This window comes from Oryctolagus cuniculus, chromosome 4 (assembly GCF_964237555.1).
Source record: "Oryctolagus cuniculus chromosome 4, mOryCun1.1, whole genome shotgun sequence".
Taxonomy (NCBI): Eukaryota; Metazoa; Chordata; class Mammalia; order Lagomorpha; family Leporidae; genus Oryctolagus; species Oryctolagus cuniculus.
Window position 1 is genome coordinate 172,851,110 of NC_091435.1, and position 27,533 is coordinate 172,878,642.

Below are 27,533 nucleotides of genomic sequence, written 5' to 3' on the forward strand. Positions count from 1 at the left end.
TCTTTCCCCCAGATTCAGTCTCTCACTTCAGGGGCCAGAAGTTGGCTGCCCATGTGTCTTGTTGATGCTGAAATGTTTAAATACCTCCACAGTGGGACAAACAGCTCCTTCCTCCATAACACCTTCCATGTCACCGATGTCCTCTCCTGGGAGGCAGATGGTGCTTCCTCCTCTCCCCTGCTCACTTTTGTCCAAAAGCCCCCCCGTGACCACACTGTGCCAGGTCTGCTTCTGTGGCTTCTCTACCACCAGTCCCTGCCTCTTCCCCACCACTCCCACCCTGGTCCAGGCATCAGTCCCTCTCATTTCCTAAATGCTTTCTTTCCAGCTCTGTCTCCTCGCCTGCTTTACAGAATGCTTCCAGATCTCTTCTAGTAGCACACTAACACCACATCCCTGCCTTTCTCAAGAATGCTCGCTCACTCTACCGCATTGCTTAAGGAGTTACACCGAAGCTCCCTAGCTTGGCTTGCTTCTGCTAAAATATAACGAACAAAGGGCCGGCGCCGAGGCTCACTAGGCTAATCCTCCGCCTAGCGGCGCCGGCACACCGGGTTCTAGTCCCGGTTGGGGTGCCGGATTCTGTCCCGGTTGCCCCTCTTCCAGGCCAGCTCTCTGCTGTGGCCCGGGAGCGCAGTGGAGGATGGCCCAGGTGCTTGGGCCCTGCACCCCAATGGAGACCAGGAGAAGCACCTGGCTCCTGGCTCCTGGCTCCTGCCATCGGATCAGCGCGGTGCGCCGGCCGCAGCGCGCCGGCCGCGGCGGCCATTGGAGGGTGAACCAACGGCAAAGGAAGACTTTTCTCTCTGTCTCTCTCTCTCACTGTCCACTCTGCCTGTCAAAAAAAAAAAAATATATATATATATATATATATATATATATATAACGAACAAAGGGATTTGTCCCACCAGACTTACATCAGGAAGTGACACGTTATTCCCTGCCTTGACAGTCACCATCAGTGCTGCAGGCGGACATGGCTACATGAATCATCAGAATCCAGCTCACCAACCAGACCTGCAGGGGAGGGCCAGCAGGGACAGGATGGCGCAGAGCAGTTGGAGGGCAGGTGGACTGAGTGACCTTGGGACACCTGATTTACTCTCCCTCAGTGCTGGTGGCTTTGAGATGATATTATAAATCATAATATCTACTTCATAGACTTCTCTGACAACCAAATAAAATGGAACGTGTGAAAGTACCGGGTAGGTTATAAAACTCAAAACCTGTTCACCATTACTCAAGCTATCTTTATGTGCAAAAAGCAGGTTGATTAAAATCATCTGTCCAATTCCAAGGAAAGCATTTTGGAGAAGGCAGGAAGGGACTGGTCACCTCAGTGCTTTGGAGACCTGGAGATAAATTCAAATTTTCCAGCCTTGACCTAGAAGAACAATTCTGAAGGAAACAAATGAGATGGCCAACAGTGCAGACTTGAGAAAAGAGCAGAAGACCCGGTCACAGAGATCCTGAACATGGGAGTCAAGAGGGTCATGTCCAGATGTTTCCCAGATGGTCATGAGAAAGTGATCATTCGGGAGGACACCTCCTCCCCGAGCCATAAGCCAAACACATGCAGCAGAAGCAAAGCGTGCCAGCCCTGGTGTTACGATGTGAACCGGTGACCCAGAGGGCAAAGGCGCAGACTCCGAACACCAGGCCCGGAGCCCAACCCAACCCCCGAAGCTATTTTTAAGGCCAAGTGCGGGTGAGGGGTGGGGGAAATAGAGAGAGTTTTTCCACTTGCAGTCAGGAACCGAAATAGGAAAGATCAACAGAGGCATTTATAAACAATGAATGCCATTAATTTTTTTAAGCCAAGACGAGGTTGGAAAAGACATAGTATAGCAAGGAGTGGGGAACGTAAGCAGGGGAATGTGGCCTGGGGTCCCCATATTTTTTTACTGGGCCCTTTCTGCTTGTTTGATAGCATTTCAAAGTCCCTGGTCAATTCCCATATTATTCGGCTTCCTGGAAGACTTGGAAATCAACTTATCAATTAAACACAGGGTAAGGGAGGGATGGGATAGGTTATTTTTAATCAAGGTCCCATGAGTATAGTTCAACTGTGATGGAAAAATATGTTCCCTTCCTTCCCCCAAGTATTGAGAGATAGCTAAGGGTTAGGGTCAGTTTAAGCTATAATGCCCTAACTCCAAAGCGTACACTCTTTCTAGTTCGCCACACTGTGGGGACTGGGAAGTGTAATCTAGAGTACGTTGGAGATGGAGAGAAAGAGAAGATCGGTGGTAGGCCCCAGTCTGAGTTGTGTCACTTAACTTCCCAGCATGGTGTGATAAGAAGCCCTGTAGACCAGGAGGCTAAAGGCTAGGATTTTCACACCAGCTCTACTGTGAAGGAGCCCTGCAGTATCTGTCAATCACATTGTTCTCTTAGCTGTGGTTTCTTTATCTGTAGAACTGGAATGCTGGCTGGACATGGTGGGGGTGAGGGGAATGGGCTTCCATACTAACTGACCAGAAGTGAACTACAAAGAAACTTCTATAGCACCACATACCTGAATGAGAAAGTTATTGTAGTTGATTAGTGGTGTCTGCCATGCACCCAAAATTAAGGACTCCATCACATTTACCATGTATTTTCTGTTCCTAGGCTATTGCTCTGTAAGGAAAAATGTGCCTACAAATCACCTAGAAGGTCCTATTAAAATATCCTGATTTAGAGGATCTGGTCTGGGGCCCAGGCTTCTGTATTCCTAAGAGTGATGCTAGTGATTCTGGCCCAAGGATCGCACTCTGAGTTGCAAGGCTTGAAGATACCTTCATGGCTAAATTCTGTGACATCAAAGTGCAGCAAGTCACTAAGTGCAAGGCCTTAGTAGAGAGAAGACCTACTAGAGAGAAGATGAAATGCACTAGTTGAGAAAAGAGCTAAAGTAGATTTTCAATACATTTCCTAACTTCATTTCTTGCATATGCATCTCATTCTTTCCCCACCCACAGGTGCTTAATAAATATAGGGTACTCTGTCAGAGAACTGGAAATACCCATGTAAATACCCATCAAGGCAGACGCAGGGTACTGGGGAAACCCAAGCACAGAGGATGAAGTTCTCAAGGAGGAAGAGGTCAGTAAAAACCCAGTGAGAAAGACAGCGTTTGGGTTGGGCCCAGCAGGGACCCTGAAAGAAGTTAACTGCCTCACCACCACCAAACTCATCCACAGTTCTTAGCAGCAGCTTCTGTGGAGCAGAAACAGCCAAAATATGAAGTCTTTTCTTTAAAATCTCAGGAGCTGATGTGCAGTCTACAGAACTGCCCACTTGCTCACTCCCTTTCTCGTTCTTTTGACAGACTTGGCTTCATGGCCAAAAGGCAAGTCAAGTAGTTCCATTGCTTGGCTTTGGTCAGAAATGGTATTTTTTAAGAAAGTTGTGGACCAGTTCATTCTTTGATTCCTGGTTTCAAATACAACCAGAAAATACAGCTGGAACATTTCAGTCGAATCTGGTTGATTGGGGGAAGCAATATATAAGAAAAGGACACCATGCAGAGATGCAGGGTTCAGGACACATTAGGGTTCCACCTCTGTCACTTACCAGCTAGGTAATCTACAGGGAACTGTTGAACATCTCCTGTCCTCAACCTTCCACCTGCTAAGTGGGGAATAACATCTAATTCAACGAATTCCTGTGCCGCAGAAAGCACATGGAAAGCTCCCAGTTCTGGGCGGTGCACAGTCCCCATGTCCAGAGACCCTGACTGATGGCCTCTCGGCTTTCCGCCTTTCAGAAGTCAAGATGAGCAGCCCATCTGCACACAAGAAAGAAAGAGGGACTCTAACGAGGACCCTGAGTTCCCATCTCAGCTCTGCACCATCTCCCCTGTGCCTGTAGACCAAGCACGTCCCTCTCCAAGCCTCAGTTTCCTCAGCTTCAAATGAAGACAGAAAACGTTTGCTGCCCTTCATCAGTGGTTTTCAACTGTGGGCAGTTCTGCCTCACACAGAAGGTTTCAAGATTCAGAAAATAAAAACAGAGGACATCCACGTGGAATTTCAGATTAAAAAAAAAAATCAAAGAATCTGGGTCTAGACACTGGCAGTATTGGGACCACACTTGTACCATGCAACATTTGGTGTCTACTTATGCAAAAAAAGTTCATTATCTGAAATGCACATTTAAGTAGACTTCCTGTATTTTTTTCTGGCCACCCTATCCTCCCAATAGGCATTTGACAAGGTCTGGGGCTGTTTTGGGTGGAAGAGGGAGGGATGTGGCCAGATGTGCCTAGGACAGCCCCTTCTCCTCCACTCCCCACCACAAACACACAGCAGAAAATTTTTAGACCCTGCAGGTGAACAGTGCAGAGGCTGAGACTCTGCCCAGAAAATTTGAATTTGAAGAGATTTGAAAGCAATAAAGCATTGAAAGACAGCCACTAAATTTTGAAAGGATAATAAGGGAGATGGCTCTCAGCTCTGCCAATGGGAAGGCAACTGAGCTGGGACAGACTGCAGTGTTTTACAGGACACGCGCCCAGCACCCAGGGCAAGGCCCTGCCTTCAGGGTGTTGTCCAGAAGGGAAAAGTCCAGCCTGCTGCCCCCAGCTACCCTGGGCAGGGACAGCAGGTGAGCCTGCTGCATTAGGCCAGAACTCAACATCCAGGACAAAGCCCGCCTCTGCTTGGTGAGTGGAGGTCAGCGGGAGTGGCTGCCCCTTTGTTCCCTAAGCTTGGGACTCCCACCCGCCCTGCCCACCACAATCCCTGACAATAGGCACTCCAGAAACAAAACTGCCAGAGAGCGTCCTCTCCTTTCAACACGACTTCCCTTCTACAATTTTCAAAAATAAGAACACGCTCTTTCAAAATAAGTAACGTTTTATTTGTTATTAAAGAGAAAATATGCTGATTATAGAAAATGAGAAAATACAAATAAACAAAAACAAGAACTAATAAGCATTTATAATCTCACCACCCACACAGAACTATTATTAACACCCTAGCATATGCCCTGCCAGGTTTCACATCAGCAATGTGTTTATTTTAAGAGAGAGCTGTCTAAACACGTTGATTTTTACCCTCATGTTGACACTTTATATTGTGACGTTCAGATTTCTATCGATCATTACTAACTAGAAAATTATCTCAGGGGCCAAAACAGGTGCGTTGCTTGTGTATGTACCAAACTCTCATGAACACATACTTGATTTGGTGATATTTTGTTGATTTCCAATTTTTTATTATCATTTGCAAAGCTACAGTATTTTCTAGTTAAATATTGCAAAGTAATTGTTTTCTCAAGATCCAGTTCTGGGATTGAAAGCTGTGCCCCAGAGAGCCGCACCTGACGCGTGCTCCGGCGTCAGCCTGACCAGGCGGCCACAGCGCCCCGCCCCGCAGCAGCAGGCTGCCCCACGGCCCACCAACGATGCTCTCCCTAGGAGCTGTTTCATCTTTGTACATTTGATGGGGAAAAAACGGTTTACCATTCTAATTTCCAGTCCTTTGATTACTAAATCTGTGATTTATTAAGTGTTTAACTTTCAGGCCCATTTCTTTTTATTTAAAGCATCTATTTATATCCTTGAACAATACTGCATAAGCTTGGGAAGCTTGGGTTGATTCACATTTTCCTGTTAATTTGTAAAAGTATCTTCTAATTTCTGTATACTCCTTAAAATACTCTTAATTATGTAAGGCGTTGATTTTCTGCAATCTCTCTGCCTTTCAGTCTTGTACTACTGACTATATTTATGTAATCAAGCTTGTCAATCTTTGGTATACTTTTTTCTCATGAAATCATGCTTAGAATTTCTCTACTCAAGCATAAATAAGCTAGCTTTTATATTTGCTTCATGAATTTAGTAGTTTCAATTTTAATTTAAATCTCTTTACCCATTCAAACTTTTCTCAGAATATGCTATGAATGAAGTATCTGGATTTTTCCCCAAATAATTAACTGAATGACCCATCACTATTTGTCGGGCAATTCCTCATTTTACTACTGAATTGAAAAGTCACTCTTATCAAACCCTAAATCTGAAAGACAGCATTTTAATCTTTGAATTTACTACGGTTATGCTGTCCAGCGCATGCATCAGTAGAGCCCTGATTTAATCACTATTGTGGTTTAACAACGGATTCTTTTTCAGAAATATTTGCTATTCTCAGGCATGTACTCTTCAAGATTAATTTTAGAACAATTTTTATGAAGTCTCTCACCCAAATCCCTTTGAGATTTCAACTGAAATTCTGGTAAGTTTACAGAACTATTTGGAGAAAATGAGCCCCCTTCAGTGAATGTTTTTCTTTTCTTACTTGTGAGCATGCTGTTATTAGTGTCAGGCACCATCTCCTTCTCTCAAACGTAAATAGGAATTACTTCAACAAACATTTGTGGATAATCTCCTGTGTACCAGGCACGGTTCTAAGCACTTGAGGTTTGTCAGTCAACAAACCAGATAAAGACCTTTTCCTTCATAGAGGTGACATTTTAGTTGGAGAGACACGGTTGGATGGGTGGTTGGATGGATGGCTGGAATGATGCATAGATGGAAATATAGTTTAAAATAATAAGGGATATGGGAAGAAAAATGAAAAGTGGGTGAGAAAGATCCAGCATGTACAGCAGTACCACTTGAGGTGGCGCCAGAAGTTAATGTCATCGAGAAGATAAAATCTGCGTAAAATTTGCAAGAAGGTGAAGGAACTCTGCACAAAGAGCACCCCAAGTAAACAGAGCAGCTACAGCAACACCCAAAGCAGGCGCAAGCCTGGTGTGCTTAAGTGACAGCTGTGTAGCCAGCGTGGGGTTGAGGCAGAGAGGATGGGGACCAGAGCGCAGGGGCAGAACACAAAGATCTTCTGTGACCCTAGAGGCCACTGGAAGAACTTCCACCTTTACCCTGAATAAGAAAGCTTTCATTATATTTGCAAAAGGTTGCTCTGACTGCTCTGTGAAAAACAGACTTGGTGAAGAGGAGGTGAGAATTAAAGCAGAACAGTGAGGAGCCTATGACAGTAATCGAGGAGAGTTGTCAAGATGCAGCAAAAGGAGAATAGAGAAGGCTCTGGGTCTTGATCTGCTCTGCAGAGAATGCTCCCCAGGTTTTTCCACATGGAGGCTGTGTGGGCAGCACAGAAGACTGGGATGCTTCCAAAGTGTCTGGCCCAAGTGACTTAAAAAATGGTGCTGCACCAACTGACACAGGGGTGAATGGGTTCTAGGATGTGATTTGGGGGAATGTCACTTTCAGACTCCCTAACTTTGAAGTGTTTATTTTAAATGTGTCTCTCATGCACATTTTAGAATCTTTTCTTTACATTTTACTGTGGAAAGTTTGACTACAATGTGTCGTGGTGAAGATTTTTCTGGTAATGCCTGTTGGGAGTTCCGTGTGCTTCCTCTACTTGCATGTCCCTTTCTTTCTCCAAATCAGAGAAGTTTTCTGTGATCATTTCATGAAATAGGCTATCTAGTGCATTCTCTCTTTCTACACCTTCAGGAACCCCTAAGGCCCATGTGTTGGGTCATTTTATAGTAGCCTGTAAATCTCCAACACTGTTTTTAGGCTTTCTATTTTCTTGGTTTTCTTGTTGTGAATGTAGGATTTCCAAAGATTTGTCTTCTAGTTCAGATATTCTTTCTTCTGCCTCACCAAGTCTGCTGTTCAGGCTTTCTACCACATTTTTTATTTGATCAACTGAATTCTTCATTTCTAACAATTCATTTTGATTTCTCTTTAAACTGTGAACTCAAGGGAAAAACTCATTCATGTTATGTATGGTTTTCTTTAGTTCAAGGATTTGCTTCTGATTGCTTTTGAGTAATCCTATGATTTATTTTTTGAATTCTGTTTTCAGCATTTCATCAATATCTTCATCTTCACAATCTAATACTGAAATGTTGTTGCATCTCTTTGGGAAGGGGGATCATGGTGTCTTCCTTATTCTTGCTTCTTGGATTTCTGTGTTTGTTTTTAGGCACTTGTGGAGTCATAGTTGTTTTTTTCCTCTGAGGGCTTTTATCTTTGCGCTATGCCTCTGTAGCTTAATGGAATGTCTGTACTTTTAGTGAATACCAAGAGGTGTACAGTGGGTGTGGCCAGGGAGCTCTGGTCAGTGCCCACGGTGGGGCAAGTACCCAGGGTAACACCCGAGTTGGGTGTGGTAGATTTCAATGACCCAGTGTTAGTCCCCAGTGTGTTCCATGCCACCGCATGAACCACACAAATGATTTGTGCAGTCCTCACTGTGAGCACAGTTCCTGCTGCAGTGGTCTGCTATGGGCAACCAAGGAGCTCCAAGCACATGCAGCCGCACCAGTGATTGCCCAGAGACCCAGCTACACCCTGCACTGCTCATGTAACCAGCTAGTCCCCAGTCTCAGCACACAAGGCTCCCATAGTCGCTGGGTGCAGAAATATTTCTCTGCCCTTCCAGCATGTCCATTTAACAGAGAGGCCGATGTTCCTCACGACAGCTCCACCTAGACCTCTTGATCCTGGGAGGCTGTGGGCACCTCACTGCCCTACGTGGTTGCCCAGCCACTTCCTAGCCAGGCTCAAAGTCAGTGGGGACTGCGGATTATTCCCTCCACTAGAATCTCTGGATCATAGGTATATACAAGAGCCACTGGATGAATGTTGCTCTCCCCCTGCCACTGCTGAGAAGACAGTGTCGTGTCTCAGCCACTTGCTGTGCCTGTGCCCAAACCCAAAATGGCACCCACCCTTTCTCAGCCAGGCAGAGGTGCTGTTGGAGGGAGTTGGAGTGAGATAAACACGCCCCCTCTACTTCCACTGGGTCCATGGGCAACCACTAGCAATCACTACCCGCCATGGCTCCAGTCCAGACTCTTGCCATGCTCTCCCTCTGGCTACATCACTACAGGTCGGTGCAGTCTAGTCTCACCTCAGTCTCCAGGCTGCCACCAGCTGCGATTTCTGGCTGCTGCAGTTGTTCTTGTGTTCATGTTTGTCCTGTGCGTCTGTACCCTCCACACAGGTCCACAGGGTTCCTCTTCCTCTTGTAGGATTTCCAGCATGGTTTCCTCTACAATTCAATTCTCAGCCAGGAGTGCACTTCCTACACTTTTTTTTTTTTTTTTGTACTGTTTATCCCTAGCCTAGTGCAGTATGTTGTTCCCTAATCAGCCACCTTTTCTTGTATATTTTTATTTTTACTCATGTTCCAAATTATTATTATTTTTTTACAGGCAGAGTGGACAGTGAGAGAGAGAGACAGAGAGAAAGGTCTTCCTTTTGCCGTTGGTTCACCCTCCAATGGCCGCCGCAGCTGGCGCGCTGCGGCCGGCGCACTGCGCTGATCCAAAGGCAGGAGCCAGGAGCCAGGTGCTTTTCCTGGTCTCCCATGGGGTGCAGGGCCCAAGCACCTGGGCCATCCTCCACTGCACTCCCGGGCCACAGCAGAGAGCTGGCCTGGAAGAGGAGCAACCGGGACAGAATCCGGTGCCCCAACCGGGACTAGAACCCGATGTGCCGGGTGCCACAAGGCGGAGGATTAGCCCATTGAGCCGCGGTGCCAGCTTCCAAATTATTTTGGTAGCTAAATGATGTCAAGTATAAATCATCATTTTTTCCTGTTTTATTTTTAACTCTTGCATAATATGAAACTTGACCAAGGGAGAAGCAAAGCCTTATTATCAAAATCTCATCAAAATGAGCCTGGCCAATTTTTTGCAGGTATATGTAGTCAATTTCATTTCAAAGAAACAAGAGCATGCCATCTAATTTAGAAGATTCTGCACTAATATTGAGAAAAAGTCTTCAATACTTTCACCCAATGTTGTTGTGTAGATGTCTTCACGGTCTAGGACTTCAACATCTGGTTCTATATAGACAACTCACTTATCCTTTGTAGTAAACAGCAGCATGATCATAAAACACCCAGTCAGAGCAGCGCTGGATTTACTGATCTATTACAGACTCCATGTGAACCTCTCATTGTGAACTATCATTGTGAACAGTGTTCAAATGAAACTCAGAACTGCCTTAGGTTTTGCTTATTCAGTTGCCCAGCTGAGAACCAATAATATATGTGACAAACTGGCCCCATGTCTGCCCTGCATCTCCATACACCAAGAGCCACAGCATTCAAAGAGGCTAACCTGATGATCATATTTCCAGAGACTTCTTTTTACTTGCTTTTTGTCACAGTAGCATATGAGATCAGAGACAAATGGTACTGAATGTACTACAATGAAGACTGTCTCATCCCAGATGCACTTATGAGAGGCAACCACTTTCATCCTGTTTGTTTCTCCTGGCAATTATTTTAATTTTTCTAAATGTTGTGTTTCTGCTGCTACTTATTGATTAATCAAGCATTTGTTGGCTTTCTGCCATTGAAGATGAAGATTCTACTCTATTACCACATGGACCAACCCTTGTTTCTTTCTTCCTTGCTGTGGCCTACTTACATTCTTTCCTCCCTTAATGTCATCTTCCCAAGTAGTTAAATACTACTTTGTGTTAGCTAGGTGGTTAATTTATGCACTTTTGTGACAATTATTGGCTTCTGGTTCAAGTATTGTACTATGATTAGATTTCTTATCTAAAGTGTATTTTTCCTCAAATTATAATTTGCTCTTTTCACTTCCTTACCTTTCCCTGCATCTATGATTTTTTTTTTCAAATTATCCCACAACTCTGTCAAATGACTTATCTCTTACAATTTTCAAACTTCAGGAGCATCAGAACCTTGAAGTTCCTTTGTTTTCAAATCTATTGCCTTAGTTTATCTTGAAGCTCCAGTCTAGGACAACTGTAGAGCTGTCATTAAGGGGATATCTTTTGTGTCTCCTCCATATCATTTCTTCTGTTACTGTTTATTAGATCCAGTAGTTTTCTTTCTTGATTTTATTCCCTGATTTTTAAGGCAACAATTTCCTAAGAGAGGATATACAGAAAATAATTATTTTTCATCGCCAAAGACTGGACAATATCTTCATTCTGCTTTCATATGGGTTGGTAATTTGGCTGGGTATAAAATTCTGGAATCATTTTCTGTCGGGATTTTTAAATTTGACAGCTTTTAAAAATATTTATTTTTTTACTTTGAAAGTCAGAATTGAGAAAGAGGGTGGAACAGAGACATAGATAGCTTTCATCTGTTGGTTGACTCCCCCAGATGGCTACAGCAGCCAGTGCTGGGCCATGCTGAAGCCAAACGCCAGGAGCTTTATCCGGGTCTCCCACAGAGGCGGCAGGGCCCAAACACTTGGGCCATCTTCCATTGCTTTTCCCATGCCATTAGCACGAACTGGATTGGAAAGGGAGCATCTGGGATGCCAACCAGCACAGTAATTGCAGGCAGCGGCTTTACCCGCTCTGCCACAACACCGGCCCAACAGTTTTAGAAGTTCCTTAGCCTTCTTGTTTCCACATTGCTATTGAGAAATCCAGTCTTCCCTTTTTTCTACATTGCTTTCCACCAGACAGATATTAAACTCTCTTCTCTTCTTGTTATTTCTCCAAGTAACCTTGTTCTTTGTAGTTATATCATTCTGTTTTTATTCCTGGACTGTAATTTCCATGAGCTTTTGTCATGACTAAGTGGCAAATTCATATACTCAGTTAAGCATCATTAACCCAAATAACTTTATGTCCAAGTATTTAAACACATGCAATCTTTATTTTATTTTTTTTTTTTGACAGGCAGAGTGCATAGTGAGAGAGAGAGACAGAGAGAAAGGTCTTCCTTTTTGCCGTTGGTTCACCCTCCAATGGCCGCCACAGCTGGCGCACCGTGGCCAGCGCACCGCGCTCATCCGATGGCAGGAGCCAGGTACTTATCCTGGTCTCCCATGGGGTGCAGGGCCCAAGCACTTGGGCCATCCTCCACTGCACTCCCCGGCCACAGCAGAGAGCTGGCCTGGAAGAGGGGCAACCAGGACAGAATCCGGTGCCCCAACCGGGACTAGAATCCGGTGTGCCGGCACCGCTAAGTGGAGGATTAGCCTATTGAGCCACGGTGCCGGCCAACACATGCAATCTTGTGATATAGACAGACAGTCCTGTTTTATGATGGTTAAATTTAGGACTTTTTTTTCAACTTTATGATGATGCAAAAGGTAAATGTATTCATGAAACTGTACTCTGAATTTTGGTTTTTGGAATTTTCTTGAGCTCCAATGCTGAGCAGTGGTAATGAAATCACCCCCTGTCAATCACACATTCACTAGGGTAAACAACTGACACCCTACAGTGTACTATGTTGCTCAGCTATGTGTTATGTAGGTTAAGTGCACTGAATGAATTTTTAACCTATAATATTTTCAATTTATAGTGAATTTATCAGGATATAAACCCTGTGTAAATCAAGGAGCATCTGCATTTTGACACTACTCTTTTCATAGCCCTGAGAATAAGTCAACTATTCCTACTTGATAAAGAGATAGCTGAGGCCATAGGAATTTGTAGCTTTCTTAATTTTAAAAAGCCAGCATGGGAAAGATTCAAATTAGAACAATCCCCCCCCCCAACCCCACTCAGGCATAAGGGTCACATGCAGCAGTGTGATGGAGGTCCCTAGTAATAGAACAAGTCAGAACATGATTTCTCCATATCTTGTTACAATAAACTAATGCCACTATTGTGCTGTGAGTCACTTCTTTGAACTATTCTTTGAGCCCCTGAATGCAAGCTTTCCTCTTCAATCACTCTTATTCCACAGTGGGAACTGGAACACCTAAAACCAAATAATTGCTGGTGGCCTGACTCATAGGAAATGGTGGCATGCACAAGAACTGACAAAGAAAACTAAAGTCATGGTGTTTGGGCCTAAAGGAAAATAAATCTTAATATATAATGACATTATTTCAGAGTCCAGCACACAATGAAATACTTCCTTCTTTGAAGTTTCTACTTGCTTCCTACATAGGGCACAAACAATGTTCTCTATTTGAAAACAAAAAGTCAGTCATTACTTTCCAAGCCTAGTCTTTGGAAAGCATAGCAGCCTTACAGCTAAATGGTTATTCTCAAAAAAAAAATGGACTTCCCAGCTAGTGCTTATGAGCAAGCACACACCTGATAATTCATGGCGTGTTTATGTGTCACTTCAGCTTCTTTCTGCAGTTCTGACAGCAGACCTCCTTTCTGTTCAATGATGCCTTCCTGAAAGGAGTGTTCAGGTAATACCTCCAAAGGGTTTAGTTCTTTGCTCATTCTAGGGTTTGCCCATGGCTCTTCCCAGTAGAATATCAGGTCTGTGCACTCCCTTTTTCTTTCTTTTTTTTTTTATTTTTTGACAGCCAGAGTGGACAGTGAGAGAGAGAGACAGAGAGAAAGGTCTTCCTTTTGCCGTTGGTTCACCCTCCAATGGCCGCCACGGCTGGCGCACTGCGGCCGGCGCACCGTGCTGATCCAAAGGCAGGAGCCAGGTGCTTCTCCTGGTCTCCCATGGGGTGCAGGGCCCAAGCACTTGGGCCATCCTCCACTGCACTCCCGGGCCATAGCAGAGAGCTGGCCTGGAAGAGGCGCAACCGGGATAGAATCCAGTGCCCCGACCGGGACTAGAACCCAGTGTGCTGGTGCCGCTAGCGGAGGATTAGCCTATTGAGCAGCGCCACCGGCCCTCCCTTTTTCTAATCATCTAATTAGCCCCACCTTAAGCTTTATACAGGTAAACAAATCAAGGAAGGACGGATCAAGCAGAGAAAGTAGACAGGACTTCCTCTGGCCTGGAGCAAATTACTCTACCACTCAGACCCTCAGGCTTCTTATCCTTAAAATGAAATAATACAGGTAGATCTTCAGGTACCCTTCAGCTCTTAAATACTCTTTCTGCACCTTAATGAATAAACTTCAATGAATTAAATCAGTCACCATTGCTTCACTACATGTGTGACTATGAATTAATTTCTTTATTAATTTATTTAACATAGATGTATGGGGCATGATGCTCAGAAATGGGTATAAAGTAGCAATGAACAGATGTAGTTCTTAGCCTCATTCAGTTCACAATCCAGAGGGAAAGGAAGGCAAAAACAAACACTCAAATAAATAATAATTATGATAAATGTCATGAAAGATAGCCAGAGACTGCTGCGTGAAAGAATAAAGGAAAATGACAATTCAGACAGGTGAGGTGAAATGTTTTCATGAAAGTGTCATTGAAGAAATGACAAGCTATCCAAATGGGTCACTAGCCACGTGAAGAGGGATTTACGGAAAAGTCAGTGTCAGGCATATAAAGAAAAATGTGCAAAGACCCTGAGGAATTAAAGGACCCTTTCATTCATGAACTAAAAGGAGGGCATACAACTAAAGTATAATGAACAATGGAGGGTGACGGAAGATGAAGTTAAAGGCAGGCTCCCATCAAGTCACACAGCTCACCCCAGGGTGAACATTCTGTACAGCTCTACAAAAAGCAGGAAGAATCTGACAGAAGACGTTTAACCAAGAAGGGAGGTGATTCAATTGCATTTTCAAAAGATTACTCCAGCCACTACCTACATGTTGGCTTGGAGGACAGCCACCAGGACGAGATGAGGGCACTGGAAGGGGAGGCGTCAGCGGCGATGAGGGTGGATTTTGCACATCACCCTGAGGTCCTCACATCTGCATTCAGCTATGAGTACCCATGACCACGTCTCACCCTCTGTGAACACATTAATTCTTATTTCTCCACTCTAAAGAGACCTGTTTTGCTGGGGAACCATTGCCCCTCCAGGTGAGCTTCTTCGGCAGCTTTCTACACAGCCCGTATCTGGTCCATGGGAATCACGAGCTCTCTACACACACTTCACTATCCTGATAAGCTTTCTGATCGCAGGCCTTGCCCACCTACCCACAGCTCCTCAGTAAGCTGACAAGATGCAGTTCACCCATGTGTCACACGTATATGGTTTCCCACGCCCAAGCTACGCATTCTCTAGAGTCCAGGGAGCACAGGCCAAGCTTTTAAAATCATTTCCTTGAAGATCCTCTCTGTAGGACTGAGGAATCAACAAAATGCCCTCAACCTTCTCGCCAGGGTAGAAGAGTCTGGATGAGATTAATGGCACCTCAACAACTCTACAAAGAAACCCTGTCTCAACATCTCCTCTTTCTTTCTAATACACTGGAGGTGTGCTGGTCACCTGAGAAGGGTGAAATGCAGCTTGACACCTCCTCTTGACATCTACATGGCGGGCTGTTGCCTCACTTTCATCTGGCAGAGCAGGTGGCACCTCTTGTCCTACATACTCTTGTCCTAGACTACATGGAGATAGAAACATCGCGTTGGGACATCCTCTCCTAACTCCCCCTCCAGCCACCTTCAGCCTGACACCGCTGCTCTCTTCCTACAGCTCCCAAATCCACGTCTCTGTCTTCCCAGTGCCCCACCCTTGGAGCTCCTGTCCTTTAGGATGCGGTGCAGAATCCAACAGCCAGGACGGCTCTGCCATGCCTCAATTCCTTTGCCTCCTTCTCACCCGGGATGGTACCCCATCCCACGAAGCTAAGTGACCCACCCCGCCCACAGCAGTGATTTCACTGCCACCCACCTCCTTTGCCCTTTTCTCTGGGCAGGGACTTGTATCTGAGTCCCCTCTCCTCTACTGTAGAAGACTTTCTCAGCCCCACTGTAACTTTTTTTTTTTTTTGACAGGCAGAGTGGACAGTGAGAGAGAGAGAGAGACAGAGAGAAAGGACTTCCTTTGCCGTTGGTTCACCCTCCAATGGCCGCCGCGGCCAGCGCACTGCGGCAGGCACACCACGCTGATCCGATGGCAGGAGCCAGGTGCTTCTCCTGGTCTCCCATGGGGTGCAGGGCCCAAGCACTTGGGCCATCCTCCACTGCACTCCCTGGCCACAGCAGAGAGCTGGCCTGGAAGAGGGGCAACCGCGACAGAATCTGGCGCCCCAGCTGGGACCAGAACCTGGTGTGCCGGCACCCGAGACGGAGGATTAGCCTAGCGAGCCGCGGCGCCGGCCCCCACTGTAACTTAAACCCTGCTTTAGGCGCTGCTCTTTCATCAGTCATTGTCCTGAGAGTTTGTCCAAGCTCAGACCCTGTGATAGGAAGATGGGTGAACTGTTAGGATTTGCATTACCCAGTAAAGATGCAGAAAAGCTACAATGGGTGACCCATATGAAGAATAAAGAAAGTGGAAGGTGCCAACTTGACTTGAGAGAATAAGCAGCAGAGACTGACAATTTCTGGAGTAGTTAATAGGAAAGAAGTGGGGAGAAACTGGAGCTGAAATCTCAGATAGGAAACATGGGAGAAGGAAAAGGAATCTAGCACAATACTTTGTTCATTTTGAAAGCCTCATGCAACTGTCAGAGGAGAACTCTTTTTCGGAGATTTCGGACTAGTCACCAGGAAAGGCGGTGTGTGTCCTAACCCAAGTGAACCGTGTGCCCAACAGGAACCAATGCTAAGCATGGACTGCGCTGCAAGGCCTGTAAGATGAGCATCCACCACAGGTGCACTGACGGCCTCACACCCCAGCGGTGCATGGGCAAGCTGGTAAGGAGAGGGCCCCGGACCCACTGCCCAGGCACTGCCTCTCCCAGTGAGCTCACTCCCGCCCTGAACCCCGGGGGGAGGAACCCCAGAATCCACAGCCTTTCAACTGGCTTTTATTTGTTTTATTTATTCAAAAGCCAGAGAGAAATCTTCAACAGCCGGTTCACTCCCCCAAATGCCCACAACAGCCATACTGGGCCAGACTGCAGTCAAGAGCTAACAATTCAACCTGAGTCTCCCACATGGGCAGCAGAGACTCAAGTACTAGAATCACCACCTTCTGCCGTCCAGGGTGTGCATTAGCAGGAGGCTCAAACAGCAAGTGAAGTAAGGACCCAAATCCAGGCACTGCTATATAAGATGCAGGTATCCCAAGAGGAATCTTAATCACTGGCCAAATGCCACCCTAACTTGGCTTCCTGATTAGCATAATGAACAGGGGAGATCTGTCAAGCTAACAGACAAATGTCCCACATGGAAAAGGATTCAAGGCCTTCATAGAGTGATCCACTTCTCCCAGGTGGGGATTCTCAGTTTTGGCATTCAAAGTCCCACATCCTGGGACTGTTCTGGTTTTGAAAGAAAGTCATGCATCCCAGGAAACCCCTCAGTCCCAGGCACACCAGCATGGCAGATCACCCTGATCCTTCATTGGCTCTCAGCTCAGAGGGAGTCAGGAGGGAATTAGAGCAAATCTCCCCAAAAAAATCAGTAAAAAATCTACTCCACTTTAACAGAATCATGTTGACGAAACCAAGGGAGACTGGACCATCCTGGCCATTGAGAGCTGATCATGCCATTGCAGGTGTATGGGCTTCCATCCTGGTATGACAGTTGAGGGTATCTGAAACTAAGAATGCCAAAAAATTATAAAAAGGATCAAGAATGTCTATGCACAAGAGTGCTTACCTGGATATAACAACTGTCTAAAAATCTAAGACCTTAGAACAGGAATTCTGTTGTCCTTTGTGGCTCCAGGGAAAAGACCTAGAGTTAGTGGATACCAACTATCAACAATCCTGGGTAACATCGCCAAATACCAGCCCCTGGAGTGAGTTAGCAGGATAATGAGTGATTCTGCCCCGCTCCCATCAAACACGAGGACACCAGTTTCCAGGAACACTGAAGAGGACTCTGGAATGCTAGGAGGAACTGGGCCATTAAGTTCCCTTCCAGTGGTGGGTGCAGTAAGCCCTGGATCTTAGAAAAATCCCTCTACTTACTCTGATGTGCAGTGTCCTCGTCTCCCAACCCCTGACTACTCCCTTTCACTAGAGGAAAAATCCCACAACCATGCAAAGACCATGCATGAGAGATCAGAAAAACAGAGAACAGAATCCAGAACTCAAAGCAAATCATTCTGGATGATGCTGTTGAGATATACAAGGACCTGCAGGCCTACCTCTGAGGCCCATTTTCCCACGCCTGGGCCTTTTATGGCTCTGACAAGCCACAGGAAGGAGCTGTGGTGCAACAATGCATAGCCGTTCATTTTCATCCTGGGACACAGTGAGGATCCTGCACACAACGCAGGCTGCAGTGCCCTACAGGAGAAGAGGCTAGGGAGGGCCGGTGCAGGGGCTTGGTTCCTGGAGGAATCATTAACTTGCTTATTGTCAACTATACTTCCGTCTCCCAACCCCCTTGCTGGGGATAGATGGTAGAATTAATAGGCTATGTCAGCACCTTAAAGGGAGACAGGGAGCTGCCCCAAGAGAGATCACTGGGTCCTATTTTGTTAGGTTTATTTATTTTTACTTGAAAGGTGGAGATGAAGGGAGGAAGGGAAAGAGAGAGAGAGAGAGGAAGTCCATCCTCTGGTTCGTTCTCCAAGTACCCACAACAGCCAGGGATGGGCCAGATCAAAGCCAGGAACTTCTTCCAGGTCACCCAGATGGGTGGCAGGGACCCAAGCACTTGGATCCTCATCTGCTGCCTCCCAGGGTGGGCTTTAGCAGGAAGTGGGATCAGAAGCAGAGGTGGGGCTCACTGGGATATGCAGTGTGGGCATCCCAAGTTGCTGCACCACAATGCCTACAGCTTAGTTTGTTTTAGTTTCAGGGTTTTTTTGTTTTTTTGGTTTTTTTGTTTTTTTTGTTTTGGTGTGTGTGTGTGTGGTTTTTCTCTATCTCTTTGCTGACATTAAGCCCTTCCTTTCTCATTCTCTCTAGCCAAAGGGATTTCGGCGTTACTACAGTTCCCCATTGCTCATCCATGAACAGTTTGGATGCATTAAAGAAGTTATGCCCATTGGTGAGTTGAGACATCTATGGCCAACAGATTTAGGGCAGCCAAGTCAACATCAACGGTTGCTGTCCTCCCAGGGCTGTTTTGAGGTGTGATTGTTTTGTTGGAAAAAAGAAAAACATACAGTAGACCCAATTCTCCAGGAATTATCTTCTCCTTGATGAAGCTGATAAAAAGCCCAAGTCCCCACGGCTGCTGCCCTGCTCTCCCAGCCATCAGCAGTATGGTGGTGTACAGAGAACATGCAGTCCAGCCAGTTGCAGCCCTGGGGCGAGGCCCAGCCTCCCCTCTGACCAACAGGGCATCTTTGAACAAGTCATTTCGCCTGTCAGATCCTTTCAAATGAGAACAGCAATTATGGGCTTTCATCATCGTCATAAAAATATGCATAGATTATAGACTTAGAAGGAACTCAGTGAATATCAGTTATTATTTAATGAGGGCCAAAAATGCCTGTATTTATAGATATGCCTGGCTTGGATTTCTTCTTTAATAATATCCTTCAGTCTACTTCTGCTAATTTTTTCCCTCTCTGCAGATCTTTACATCTATTTCTGCCTTTTTAGGGGGACAAGTTATAAACCAGAAATTTATAAACTAGAAATTTTTTAATTAGAAATTCATGAGGCCTGGCAATGTCAAATGCTTTCAGAAAAACCACTTTGCCTCCTATTACAAACTGTCTTGGCTTCTGTGTCACGATGAGCAGAGCTCCCACTAGGGGAAATAAAACTGGACTGTGGGCAGAAACTGGAGTTCTGGGGGTGGGTAAGGAAAGAGGAAAAGCAACCGAGTAGGAAGGGCTAGAAGCAGAGTCCTCACTGGCAGTGCTGGGTGCAGTGCAGGGACCTGGCGTGTTGGGCTGAGGAGCAAATCTGTGAGAAAACCTGGCTGCAGAAAAGCCACCTCCCCAAGAGCTCTGGCTGCCGCGCAGGACAGGCCCCGCCCACCCCGGAGATGCGGCAGGGGTCGGCTGACTTCCCTCGGCGGAGCTTTCTCAGATGAGCTTTCTCTTCTGTTGCAGCCTGTGGCAACAAGGTGGACCCTGTCTACGAGACCCTGCGCTTCGGCACCTCCCTGGCCCAGAGGATGAAGAAGGGCAGCTCTGGCAGTGGCTCGGACTCACCCCGCAGAACCTCTGTAATTGTCCTCTTCCCCTGGTCTCTGGCAGGGCTGGCCGCAGACACTGTAGTGGGAGGGGTTCCACCCAGACGCCTCATGAGGGTTGGTCTCTTGGGAGCCAGGAGGCCTCCCAAAGGAAGGGCACCATGCTCCGGGACACGAAGGGTTAACTTTCTGTTGCTGGCACCCAGAGGTCATTGTTCTTTCCTAATGGAAGACCATGTCTTAGCCTCAGGCTCCTGGATTCCTCCCCTGGATCTCCCGCCCTCCACCCTCCCACCAATGTTAGATACCATATCAGTCAACACGAGGAAACACGTTTGACTCACACGATGGACAGAAGCGGGGGAAGCCTGGCTGTGCCCAGTTCTCCTTGCAGCTACACCCAGAAAAGGATGGCGAGATTTCTTGCATCTTCTCAGATGCATCTCCTGTTTTCACACAGACAACCGCCTCCCTAGAGACGCTTGGCCTCTGACTCCATGCAGTCTCTCTCCATAGGACACTCCTCTCCCCAGTTACCTCTCCTGCATTCTATCCGATCTGAACTGGCTATTCACTGCATCTCTGTTATTATCAACCCAACCAGAATTCCTATAAATGTCCCAAGACACTGGGCAACTCCGTAGCCCATGCTAAAAGCCACTATCCCTCCTGCAAGAGGCAAGGACCTTCCAGTCCACATGGCCACTTGGGCTAGCCTGCACTGACTTCCCTATTCCACTGTCACAGCTCCTGGGACTAGAGACTTCTGGGCATGACAGATGAGCCTGCAAATGGTCTGGCCCACGTAGCCCTCTCAGCATCAATGACCGTAGATTAGGGGAAGAATGATGGGGCAGAAACCTGGGTTCTCAGGGGTTGAGCTGAGGCAGCTTCCTCATTGGTCAATCCACAAGATAACCTCAGATTGTAGGTAAGAAAGTAGGTAAGGTTCTTATGGGCTCTGACTGATGCCACATGGTGATCCTAGAAAATGTCTTGAAACTCACCAAATGTCCTGCTCTTCTTATACTCCATTGATTTCTTTTTTAAAGATTTATTTACTTATTTGAAAGGCAGAGTAAGAGGGAGGGAGGGAGGGAGGTAGAGGGAGAGAGGGAGAGAGGGAGAGAGGGAGAGAGGCAGAGAGGGAGAGAGGGAGAGGGAGAGGGGGAGAGAGAGAGAGAGAGAGAGAGAGAGAGAGAGAGAGAGAGAGAGAGAAATATCTTCCATCCACTGGTTCACTCCCTGAGTGGCCACAATGGCAGGGCCAGGCTAGGCTGAAGCTGAAGCCAGGAGTCAGGAGCTTCATCCAGTTTCCCACATGAGTCCGGGAGCCAAAGGACTTGGGCCATTTTTCATTGCTTTCCCAGGTGCATTAACAGGGAGTTGGACTGGAAGTGAAGCAGCCAGAACTTAAACTGGTGACCAAATGAGATGCAGGTGATGCAGGCAGCAGCTTAACCGGCTACACTTCAATGCCCAACCCTTCCATTGATTTCTAATTGAAAATAGTTTTTACTTTTTCCTTGATGTACATAAAATTCATGTTAATTAGTTCTTTCTGCTTCTCTTCAAGCACGAATGAGCAGCCCACAGCTCACTAGCACTGTGTAGGACATAAAAGCAGAAGACATAGCTTAGAATTCACTTATTTCTGAAGAACACACCAGTACAGTAAAAGATGGAAGATGACAGCACTGCTTAACATTTTTTTTTTTAAAATACACTTTTATACGCCTTATTCTATTTTATTAAGGACATAACATATATGCGTTAGCGTGTAATAACTATGCTATATGAGTGGTGAAAGATTTCATAGTAAGAATGGAAAGTTTGGCTCAGAGCAATGAGGGTATGATTTATCACATTTTAAGATACCCGAATCCTGATGATTTCCAGAGAAGCGAACATTATCATTTGGCAGTCCAGATGATAATGATAATTTTAATTCATTTACTCAAAGGATAGAAATGATGCTAAATGCGATAAAAATATACAAAGTGCATATGGATAGGATTCATTTTGTATTCAAATATATAAAAAACTTCCAAAAGTTTGAGGAAAGTAGAATTAAAACATAAATTTATTTTGGTACAAAAAATTTTTGAAATCTATGCATGTCTTCAAAGGCTTCATGGAAAATGCATATTAAGAAAAAAAAACCTATGCATGGATTTCAAAACCATGCCAGGTACTGAGTGACTATGCCTCAGAGCCCATTCATAATTCATCTCATTACCTCGCAGCCAGACAAGCTGCCTGGCACATTCGGAGCACTCCAGAAATGCTTGAAGGAGGAGGAATTAGCAAGGACTCACGGGCATCCAGTACTCCATTTCTCATGCCCTCTGCTCCCGGCACAACTTGCCCTTGTCTGGAAAGCCATGCTCTGGCTGAGGGCCCACACTCTGTGTCTACCTCCCTGCAGACAACACCTCCCTGAGCTGCCTGGCTGGGTGAGAGCCTCTCCCCTGGTCTCCTACAGCAACCAGCTTGCTTCCCCGGGATCTAGAGATTGCCTAATAATTTTCACCGTCTCCCTTCTCCAACCCCCTCCTCAACTAGATTAAGCTGCTTAAATGAAAGGCCTGTTTGCATCGCTTTATTTCCATTCCCTTATCCCAGTGATTCTCAAACTTCGAGGGGTGGGGGGTGGAGGGGGCTTCAGAACCCACTGGAGAACGATGCAGCATTCCCAAGGCCCAGGTTCTGCCCTACTTCATCTAGCCCGGGCCTCCGTGAGCCTTGCCCGCCTCCAGGGACTCCAATACCCCCTGACTTCAGAGCTGCTGTTAACATTCAGTGCTGGCCCACTATAGATCCTCAGGAAATATTCACTAATATCAATCAATTAATCAAAACCCTTCTCAGCCAAACTTGTAAACACCCAAGAAAGACCTCCAGCTGCAGGAATTTAAACCTGTGGTTCTCAGTGTGTGGCCTCAGGGCCAGCAGTACCAGCATTATCCGGGAACTTGTTAGACATGCAAATTTGGGTTTCCCTCTCAGACCAACAGAATCAGAGAATCTTATACAGGGAGCCAAATAATCCCTGTATTAACAAAGCCTCCAGGTCATTTTGATGCACATTACAACCTGAGAATGATGGAGTTAAATTAAAAGTGTAACACCTGCTTCCAAAGCCACCGGCCCCTGGCTTCCTCCTTCTGCTTCCCCCTTGCACGCTCACACTTGCTCTTCCTCCTGCTCCGGAGAACAGCTTCTGAGTCACACATTTACAGCAGCCGGATGTGGGGTCTGAAGTCTCGGGCAGGGATTAAAGGATGCTAACCGCCTTGTCTCCCTAATCCCGTAAAGCACACTGCATCTCCCCCTGGGGTGGGTATGAAAAGAACCATTCCTGCCAGAGCTGCCTCCCCAAAGCCGAGAGCTGCCTCCCGGCCTGCAACCCTTACAAATCAAGACCTTCTGTAGCTACCGCCCAGCCATCAAGAGAAAAGCACAGACAGAACTGGCCAGAGCGTGGACCTGTGTCCACTCTGACCTGCATTCTGAACAGGCCTGCATTGTCTCCCATCTCTGGTGGGAAGAAACTCAGCCTCACTGCACTCCAGCCAAGCATTATCTAGTGTCTTGTCTACGGCTGACACTGGTGGAAGGGCAGATGGAAAGCCAGCCCACGGAGGGCAAAGCAGAGCAGATTCTCCCTCACGATGGCCTTGGTCTATCCACATTCGCAGCAGGTGGCTGCTCCTGTGCTTCTGAGCTTGGCTTAGCTCATGACAAAGGGAAGTCCTCAGAAACACTGGCCGAGTAAGCGATGCCATTTCACCCTCCACATTTTTGGCTGATGCTAAGATGCAGCAAGACCATCAGAGGGACAACAAAGGATATTCAGTTTGCTTTCGTCTCAAAACCACCATAGCAACATCTGGAACCTATATGCCAGCTTTTGGGGCAAAACGCCTAATTTCTGACTGTCAATGAGTCCATTCATCAGTGTCCAGTTATAGCTGCCTGGTTCTATCAGCAAATATTTGTTGGAGTTTGCTCTGCGAGGGCATTGTTCTGAGAGCTGCAGGGAGACAAAGACAAATCAAATTGCACTTAAATATCTGTCGCTTTGCTCTTTTCCTGAAGTCCTACTTGCCCCAGTGGAAGAAAACAGAAATAAGTGATGGGTCCTTTAAAATGATTTTGCTTCCTTCCTTCAGGGTTAGGTGATAATGAAGTTCGGCTGTTCTACTGGTAGCATTATGTCCTAAAGCTAACTCATTCCCACAGAGGGAAGCTTTGTTCCACAGGTTTATTTTCTTCTGGGACTAGAGAGGCATTTGTTTGACATGGTCAGGAAGTCGCTGCCTGGCTGTTTCCAAATCATTATGTTCTCTTTAATATGCCTTCAAACGTTCTAGAATATAAAAGGCTTGATGGCTCTAGGACAGCTAACAGAAACCAAATTCAAAAACATCGTTTTGAGTTAGCTGGCTAGCTGACGAGAAACCTTCCATTTCATACGATGACATGGACATAAATGAAACTTTCCGCCAAGCAACTCCAATGCAGAAATCTTGAGCTTCCAAGGAGCAGGGTGTGAGTGACTCAGAGACCCTGCGAATTTATCTTGCTCTGCTTTCTGATCTGCCATGCAAGTATGCAAGTAAGAATGGCCATACAAGTAAGAATGAATTATAAGTAAGAAAACTGAATTACAACAAAACCCCCTCTGTAGCTGCCTAGAGAGTGGGGTGGCGGGGAGGGGTGGGGAGGTTGTGTTCCTCTCGGATCATCAGATATAAATTGTTTCTTAAAATGTGACTCTCCTCAAAAGCCCCCTTGTTCCTTTGCTGAAGAGAGCGGAGCCAGGCTGACAGAAGCCAGGGCACATGGCTTGGAAAGAGGTGGTCAGCCGTGTGCTGACACGAGTTCAACCACCAGCTTGGAGCAGAAACCTGAGTTGTGGCACTTGCCAATTCCTGTGGTGCAGATGCTCCTCCCAGGACCAAGTCTGTGCTGCTGACGCGGTGGCCGTGAGGGCTCTCACCAGCCCGGGAAGCTGCTCTGGCACGCGCTGCACAAAGGCACAAGCTCTGCGGACAGTGTCTGGGGTGCACACCCCTTCATAGCTGCTGTGGGGCCTCAACTAGAGCCACTCATTCTCTCTCAGGGCTTTAGATTCTTGCCTGAAAAATGGGTCTATCATGAGATTATTGTGAGTAATCGATGAGATGAAACCCAGCACAAGGTAAATAATCAGAAACCATTATTATTGCTGTTATCATGGCTGTTGTTATTCTAATCGTTATTTCTGTAATCTAAGAAGCAGAATGAGATGACTTATTTAAAACAGCATAATGTGTTACAAAGAAATTGACTGATTTTTTTGCAGTACTGGAGATAACTTTTAACTTAAACCCAAATCACACAGTAGTGTGTCTTGTTCTCTCTAATTAATATTTTAAATTTCCCTGTAGTGTTATCAAACATTTGAAGTACAAAGATAGGGAAAGGATTTCTGCTTTCCTGGGAAGAGGCTCAGCTGTGGCCTGGCCATCTAGGGGCTCACTCAGTGCTCACTGCGCACCTGCACAGCCAAGCCTGAGCCTGCCACCCACACCTGGGGAGGTGCAGTGCCCCCGAGGGAACACACAGCCTCGAGGACATTGGCTAAACAAAACCATAGCGACTGGGCTCTTAGGAGCGAGGTCTTCTCCCAACATCAGAATCAGGACTCGGCTGACTCGCTGATGCAACACTGCTCATTGCCTGCTGTCCCCCTTTCCTTCAAGACTTCCGACCTGGTGGAGGTTCCTGAGGAGACTGACGGGCCAGGAAGCGGGTACGACCTGCGGAGACGCAGCAACAGTGGTGAGTGAGGCGCCGCCCGGCACATGCGTGAGTCTCCTGAGTCAGGGTCGGCAGGCAGGTGAGGCGGCCTTGCAGGCCCCCCTCTCTCCCTGCCAGCTCTGGGATTCCACCTGCACAGGTGTGCAGCGTTCTGCAGGGAAACTGGGCATGGTTTCCGCTCACTTCAGTGAGCCGACTCTCGCGTTTTCGGGAGCTCTGCCTCCTGAATTCTCACGCCTGTGGACTTGGCTGTGTTGGGTTCAGGAGTCATTGTGTCCTCCACTGGTGCAGATTAGATGAGCAAACCAGGCCAGGAGGAACGACTTCATGCTAAACTGAAGGCAGCTCAAAGCAGCTGGAGGGGCATGGGCCTCCCCCTCGTCTTCCTCCCCAGCAGAGACATCCACGCCTCTCAAAAGCCCACGTATACCATGCAGCCAGACATTCTTAAAAGTAGTATTTAATCTCTTGATACATGAAGGCTCTGTTGCAACCATTTCTAAAAAGATTTATTAAATGCTAACCCTCTACTATTGCTTGCTAACAATTAAGAACCATCTCTTAAAGCAGAGCTTAAAAACACAAAGCCAGACGCTTGTGGATACCTTCTTGATGAGCCTTTTTGACATCAACAACTACTTAACCTTCACCCATTTATCAGAAAATATCTATGACGCATTTACTGTCACCGGGAAAAGTACCTCAGCCACAAAATTGAGCTCAGGTTACTCCCAGTCTGGCAAGGCTGTAGGTCCTGACCTGCACTGTCACGCTGGGCTAAGAGCACTCACAGCGGAAGTTACCCCGCGGGCTCCCGTGCCTGCGTGCCAAGCATGGAGATGTGCTGCCTGGGACAGAATGCCACCCGACTGGTCACCCGTGCCCTTCTAGCCCAGAAGCAGAAGCTATGTGTTCCATGCCATGTAGCTGCTCTGTCAGCAGCTGTCTTTGAACGAGGTATGGCTCCTACTTAGGGCGCTCTGGGAATTCACTATAGTTAGGACTGTGCCTGTATGTTTCCCACAAGACCCATGTGCTTGGCTGCTCCATGTCCCTCCTTCTTAAATAAGCATCAGGGTTCACCACAGGCCCCCTGGCCAAGCCCACACACATCTGCTAAAGCTCACTGCTCCAGGGGAAGCATTCTTTGGCATCACATGGGGGAAACTGTACTTTTAGATCAATGCAAACATTTGTTGAGCACTTAGCAGTGCCATTAGAAAGATAAATTAGAAGGTGTTGGCTGCCAGGGGAGCCTCACAGCGGGCAGCACCATAGCAGGGCTGCCCGGGGCCCATGTCCGTCTGGTATTGCAGTTCTGGCAGCTGAATTTGGCCAGCAACCTGAGCTCTTCACACCTGAGGAGCTACGCTGACAAAGACTGTATTTATAAAGATAAACTAGATTTGCATGTTAAAACTTCAAGTCGGGTCAGCTGCTCCGCCCGGAGCCTGACTTCTGCTTCCAGCCTTCCCCTAACACTCTGCTCACCAGCATCACGCACGGCCTCCTCACCACCAACTGCAATGCAGACGTTTGGTCCTTGGCCCATCTGTGACCTGGAAGCAGACTGCCTGACTCCGCTGAATGATGGCATGGCTTTGCAGAAGTGACTTAGCCTCTCCCCACCTCTATCACCTCAGCTCTGAAGTGGAGATGATAATAACACCTAATCACACAGCTGCTGGGATCATAAATGAGATCATGAACGTGGACACAATCCATACGTGGGGACTTCCAAACTTCACCGCGAGTATTAGGATCCTTGACTTCCTCCAGATGCTTAGTGCCTCCTAGACATGAATGCAGAACAGGCCCCCAAGAGTGAACACGCCCAAATTTAACGCTCAGTCCTCTCAGTACCCACCTACTCAAATTAGCTCTTCTCACACTGTCTCTGCTCAGTACACAGGAACTCCATGC

The 27,533-nt window shown here is 46.7% G+C and overlaps 1 protein-coding gene and 2 long non-coding RNA genes across 28 annotated transcripts in view; 2 read left to right on the forward strand and 1 right to left on the reverse strand.

The window, feature by feature from the left end:
• Positions 1–27,533, reverse strand: part of LOC103350379 (uncharacterized) — a 547,263-nt gene that overhangs the window by 452,452 nt on the left and 67,278 nt on the right. The gene's annotated exons all lie outside the window — the stretch shown is intronic.
• Positions 1–27,533, forward strand: part of STAC (SH3 and cysteine rich domain) — a 146,230-nt gene that overhangs the window by 77,767 nt on the left and 40,930 nt on the right. For all 3 annotated transcript variants that reach the window (XM_051858945.2, XM_002716238.5, XM_070072956.1), the window contains 4 exons: positions 16,348–16,448; positions 18,620–18,701; positions 19,720–19,835; positions 25,553–25,631. In XM_051858945.2, coding sequence (XP_051714905.1) covers positions 16,348–16,448; positions 18,620–18,701; positions 19,720–19,835; positions 25,553–25,631 — 378 coding nt within the window. The remainder of the gene's footprint in view (positions 1–16,347; positions 16,449–18,619; positions 18,702–19,719; positions 19,836–25,552; positions 25,632–27,533) is intronic.
• On the forward strand, positions 485–16,083 carry LOC138849413 (uncharacterized). The gene is made up of 2 exons (XR_011388275.1): positions 485–3,087; positions 3,752–16,083. It is a non-coding gene; the product is annotated as an uncharacterized lncRNA (long non-coding RNA).